General features: G+C 46.1%; 1 protein-coding gene across 1 annotated transcript; it reads right to left on the bottom strand.

The window, feature by feature from the left end:
- Positions 1 to 359: 359 nt before the first annotated feature.
- On the bottom strand, positions 360 to 3,991 carry B3GALT9 (beta-1,3-galactosyltransferase 9). The gene is made up of 2 exons (XM_063144976.1): positions 3,986 to 3,991; positions 360 to 1,469 (listed from the first exon to the last, which is right to left on the bottom strand). The coding sequence occupies exons 1-2, from the start codon at positions 3,989 to 3,991 to the stop codon at positions 360 to 362; spliced, it is 1,116 nt and encodes a 371-aa protein (XP_063001046.1).
- Between the last annotated feature and the right edge of the window lie 2,131 nt (positions 3,992 to 6,122).

The raw sequence follows: 6,122 nt of genomic DNA, 5'->3' as shown, positions 1-6,122 counted from the left end.
AATAAAATCAGCGCTGGCGCCAGTCGGGCCTCCAAGGGGAGGGCATTCCGCAGTCAGGGTGCCACAACAGAGAAGGCCCTCTCCCACGTCCCATCATAGCATATGTGTTGCTCTGGTGGGATACAGAGAAGGGCTCCTCCAACAGATCTCAAGTCTCGGGCAGGCATATATAAGGAGAGGCGCTCCCTCAAGTATCGAGGTCCCAAGCCGTTTAGGGCTTTCAACGTATGGATTTTCTTTCTCACGAATGGTGCCTTTGAAAATTCTCAAAAGAAATGGGCCCCCTTCTTGGAGATCATCAAGAAGGTGCTTGTGTGAAGCTTTTGTAGGAAGGCTAGTTTACTCCTTCAGTTGGTACTTTAATCTGCAAAATGAAGAGCCTCATTCTGAAGGGCATCAACACTCAGGTGTTTAAATCCGTCCAGGTATGTCATGACTCTGCAGGATACCAGCCCATAATAAGTTCCCAATAATGTGCACTCTTGGCCATTGCTCATCTCCTCCCATTCTTGGAACAGCTGGCCATCTCTTGCTACCGATGAGGTGAAAATGAATTTGTAGCAGCAGCGGTTGTATTGGATGTGCTTTTTCCCTGAAAACCGCGAGCTGTGGATAGGTGCCACCCCAGCCTCCTTCGCGCAGATTCCCACAAAGATGCCAGGAGGCAGAGAAAGAGGGACTTCTTTGGATGTTACGTAGATCTTCCGAGCCACGTCCTGCGAGATGACGAATGCTGTTGCACTGCAGTAGTCTGGATAATATTTTTCTGGGTATTTTTGTAGCGAGACAAAGCTGTGACTTTGTGGGTCCCTGTTGGGCATTTCTTGATGAACCAGCCTCCCAAGGTAAATGTCTTCAGGATGGGTCCGTAAGTTCAGCAAGTACTCGACCAAAGTTGGGAGGTTGATGAACATCCCCTCATCTGTTTTGAGAATGAACCTGGCCTGGGAGCAGAATGTAATGATCCACTCCATGGCCATGACAGTTTTGATTGTTTGGTTTTCTGGGGAGTCCAGGAAAGCACCTTGAATGAGGTCTTGATGCTTCTCCATCTCTTTTATGACCTCCTGTTGGATGGCTTCTGAAGATGGCTTGCCCAGCACAAACAAGGCAAGAGTACTGTAACTCTTGGCATGCGTCAGGTTGGCCCACGTGCCTCTAATGGCATCACGTCTCGATGAGTTTTCAGGTCTGCTGAAGATGAGGGCAAGCAGAAAGATCTCTTCCCTGGAACAGGCCTCTGAGCTGCTGAAAACATAAGCCTTGGAGATGTTGGCCTTCAAGGGGGTCATATCCAACTTCCGTGCTCTCTCCCTGGCCTCCAGAACTTTCATATCGGTGTAGGAGGTGGGCAGTGCTTGCAAGAAGTATTCTTCCACCAGGTCAGCTCCAAAGATCAAAATGTGGAAAAGCACGACATTGAAGAGAATGAAACACCACTGGTGAGTCCGGAGTCTGCAGAACACCAGCTGTGGGAGAAGATGAGAGGGGAGGTTAATGACACAGTGACTCTCCTTATTCCTTCTCACACCCTCTCTTGCAGTGGTATAGGAGCGGCTTCCTTCTGGTGGGATCACAGATGGCCACAACATGTATTTGAATACCAGATCTCCATAGGTGGGCTCAAGCACGTGACACACACACACATCAGAAGGTTCCTGTGTTTACATCTATATCACAGCTAAGTGCCTCTTAAATGTTGGCAGGTGGTAGGTAGGAGAAACTTGCTTGATCGTAGGGATTAACGATGTCTATTAAGATAACTTTATATACAAAATAGTGGTCAAGTCAGCTAGCAAGAACCCTTCCTCCACAATTTTTTTTTACAATAAATCAATTGTAAATAATGAAATCTGCTTTAAAATCAGAAAGACAGACCCATTTCACATAATCACTGCGACCCACTGTGTTTTATTTAACCTATGGTGTGTTGTAGTGCATGCCATATTCAAGCTGTGGCAAGTGGTTGACATGGCTTGTTGTGATGTCCTACGTGGAAGGCTTAGAGGGCTCACCACTCAGGAAGATAGCATCATGTTCAGGTAATCAATCAGATTCAGAACTAGAGGACGCAGCACCAGACACCAGCCAGCCTGTACCAGTGGGGGAGGAAGCTCTCACGGGGGATTCACCAGCTGAGAGTCAGCCCTCTCCAGAGCTTATCTCCTCAAGGCCAAATCCTACACACTCAGTGGGAAGTGAGCCTTCTTCTAGAGGTGAGCGTCCCGACAAGCTAGCTGATGTTAGGGTCCACCAGAAGCTCAAACGCACAGTGCAGAAGGAAGGTGTGAGAAAGTCAGTGAGATTACGCCAGAAGCTGCCTCCGCACCAGGCGCTCCGAAGTTATGAGCATTTGGGAAACGGCTTCCTATTCTTCTTAAGTGGACAATTGTCTTGCTTAGTTTGCATAGTTTTGCCTAGGGGGACATTTCCAAGAGGTTAGACTCTCTTCAGGTAGAAGAGACGTTTGTTGCTTAATAAAAGCTTTGTGGATTACTTAGCAAGCCTTGTCATTTGCCTCCCATCGAAAGCAGGAGTGTTCTGAGAAACACGACAGATTGGCAAGAACTAGTCTCTTCTAAACAAGAAGAGAACAGCCACAGGTTGTCCTAGATAGAACTACGGCTCAATGACAAGACCATAGAATGACATTATCCACACATTCTGTGTTCATTTAGTGGGGGTTGGACTCGATGGCCTTGTACGACCCTTCCAACTCTGCTATTCTTTGATTCTATGATTTATCACACTCACAGTAGATCCACTGGATCTATTGGAATCAATGGGACCTAGGTCAGTCAAGTCTGGATCCAAACCAGTATCGGTTCTTTTGGTTACAAATATATGTTAGAGAAATAGATTTGGCTTTAAACTACTGCAGTTGAAAGCATCTTCATGGTGTAAAATGGCAGGCTGTGCACTGCATGGCGCCTTACTATTCATGCACACACATTTATATAATGTGCATTAGGGACATTCTGTCTCTCTCTCTCTGTGATCCTGTTCAATAGAAACAGTTGGAATGTATGCATATCTTAAATTCATATCTTAAATTCTACCAACATCAACCCATAATCTAGAATGGTGGGGAAAATCTATCGGTACCTTTGTTTCATTTAAAATACCTTGTAGCTCAGTGGTTGAATATCTGCTTTGCATACAAAGAGTCCCAGGTTAATTTCCTTGTATCTCCCGGTAAACTCAGAAAGACCCTTTCTCTGGAACGTTGGAGAGTTGTAGTCAACCAGTGTGTAACTAATCTTGAGCTAGACAGACTGACTGACGCAGTATAAGCCGGCTTTCTTCTTTCCTGTACATTTCAGACCTATGAGGACTGGAAGTTTATTTTTAGATGAACCATAGAATAGTAGAGTTGGAAGAGTCCTATAAGGCCATCGAGTCCAACCCCCTGCTCAATGCAGGAATCCACCCTAAAGCATCCCTGACAGATGGTTGTCCAGCTGCCTCTTGAAGGCCTCTAGTGTGGGAGAGCCCACAACCTCCCTAGGTCACTGGTTCCATTGTCGTACTGCTCTAACAGTCAGGAAGTTTTTCCTGATTTCCAGCCGGAATCTGGCTTCCTGTAACTTGGCAATCTTTGAGTGGCAGAGCACATACTTTGCATGCAAAAAGTCCAGAGGTAGTACTGGGAAAGACCGCTGCCTATAGCCTCAGAAAGTGGCTGCCAGTCAGTGTTGTCTATATTGAGCTAGACAGATCAACGGACTAACTTTGGTATAAGGCAGCGTCTGGTGTTCCCATTGGGGTAGCCGATCTGCTGTTTACTTCGCGTCAATGAGAAGAATGCCTCTCTGATTGCCAGCTACGATAGAGAAGGTGTGTTGCAAAAATGAAAGCAAAAGATTTCAATCTTAGTTCCACGTGCTGCTTCTCAATTGCAAAGCGAGGTTTACCGTTTGCAGCAAGAAGTGCGCATTTAAGTATTGTCACAGTGGTCAATAATAAAAGGCAGCTCATTGCTTACCTGCATGATGTTGGTGGAGTACACCGGAATCTCCCAAGCGTTTGGAAGATCAAGCCTGCAGTTTTGGATGTATAGGCAGTATTTCTGTATTCAAAGCAGTGTTGGGTAAGTAGGTCTACCCGGATAAAGTTACCAACGCATCGTCTACCAAGGTGGTGGTTGTTTTTCCGTTCAGCTTAGGCTCTTGTAACTCCAGAGGCAGGTGATCATATTACAGTTTCATCAAAGCGAGGTCGTTAGCCTTTTGTACTTTATATCAATTTCTGAGATTAAAAAAAAAGAGCCTGTAGAAGCAAGGCATTTAAAATGTACGAGTGATCCTTCCTTAAACAATAGAACAGCCACAGTAGAGCTGCATCCCAAATACACGTCCCTGAAATACGTAGCGTTTCAATTAGGGTATACGTGTTTGTTTTTAAAACTTATTTCTTACATATTTTAAAATGCAAATATAACTTATAAGAGAGCCAGTGTGGTTCTATGTTGGTCTGCTACTGGAGTGAGTCTTGAGGTCTCCTAGTAACTGCAAAGCTACTGAGATCAGAGGGAAGAAGCAGGCCTTGTATTAAGGCAGAAGGTCTTGGCTACTGTTCAGAAGATCGAGGGCACTTGCCCTGGTGTGCATTTTTATAACAATTCCCATGAGCAGCAGTTTGAGTGCATCATCAGACGAGTGTTTTATCACTCATGGATTTTCGCGGGAACCAGGGGGAGCAAACCAATAGGAGTTAAGTTCAGCCCAAGCCAATAACTGTGCTGTGCACCAAGTCTGCAAACAGAGGGAAGAACAGCCTCCAAGCACGAGGAGGTATTTGGGAGACAGAATGAAACAGAAAAAAAAAGTGTATTAAACATCCTGGAAGCAGAAAACAGCCAGTAACAGGCGGAGTTGGAACCTTTCTCTCTGCTGTGCTGGATGTTTCTCAATATATACACATACGCACACCCACCCCTGAAGGAATTCTGAAATGGTATGTCCCCCCTCCTTCCCAAACTGATACACTGCACCTCAAGAATTATGCTGCAGGTGTATACACACAGGTCACTGAGACTCCCCGAGAGAGAAGATTGACAGCAGTTATGACAAAATGGGGACGGCAAGCCAAGTTCCTTGATTTAGGCCAAGGGGGATTTGTTGTCTTGTGAAGAACGCAAAGCTCGTGTGGAATGTGGAAGAGAGATCTTTTCTCACAGGTGCGACGGCCAGCCTTGCGCCTCAGTGACTGGAGCTTTCCGACAGCTGCTCTCCGCGTCTCGCGGGCAGCTCGGCTGACCTCCCTGTTCCATCAAGTTGTGACAGGTCCTGCCAAGTGGAGGCTGAGGCGGCACCAGCAGCTGATGTGCTAACTGTTTTGAAATACCTACAATGTGAGAAGCAGGTGCGCTTTGATGATGGCAGGGTGCGGATTGCTGGATTGGTTCCACCTCTTCCAGAATGGCAGTGACGCATCCTTGGGCCCTGTGCTCTTAATTACTGCATCTCATCGTCCTATTTTAATGATGGAGAATTGCGTCTGTCGTACATGTCAGCAAACAGATCCTCCGCAAATGAAAACATACAGAATTTCGCATTGGTGGAGTATCAGGGAAATGGTTTTGCTACAGTCAATGAGTCATGAGCGTGCAATGGATGTTATGGCTGGTCCGACCTTATGAGGCACAATTAGTTAGATTTCAAGGGGCTTATTGCGATCTAAGTATAATGATGGGCACCCAATAGAATAGGAAAATAAATTACAATAGTGAGTATTCTATTTCTACAAAAAACAAAACTGGATAGGATCAGGTGCTTGAAGGCAAGGAGCCAAACTGGTGTAGAGGTTAGAGTCTGTGAGTGAGGAATCTGTGGCCTTCCAGAACAAGATGGAGTCCAACTCCCATCTTCTCCAGTCCACATGGCCTATGGTCATTGATGATGGGAGTTGGAGTCCAACAATATCTGGAAGGCCACAGGTACTCTGTCCCTGGGTTAGAGTGTCAGACTATAGGGAGCCCCAGCTAGGGAGCCCCAGCTTTGGAGCCCCATGCAGTTTCGTCCCATCACTATCCATCAGCCTAACCTTCCTCAAAGGGTTGTAAGGATAAAATATAGGATGAGCCACAATTGGACTAGTTGAGTGGGTTGGACTAGATGCTC

This window comes from Elgaria multicarinata, chromosome 19 (assembly GCF_023053635.1).
Source record: "Elgaria multicarinata webbii isolate HBS135686 ecotype San Diego chromosome 19, rElgMul1.1.pri, whole genome shotgun sequence".
Lineage (NCBI taxonomy): Eukaryota > Metazoa > Chordata > Lepidosauria > Squamata > Anguidae > Elgaria > Elgaria multicarinata.
Note: the sequence above shows the minus strand (reverse complement) of the source record. Positions and strands in the feature narration are given on the sequence as shown.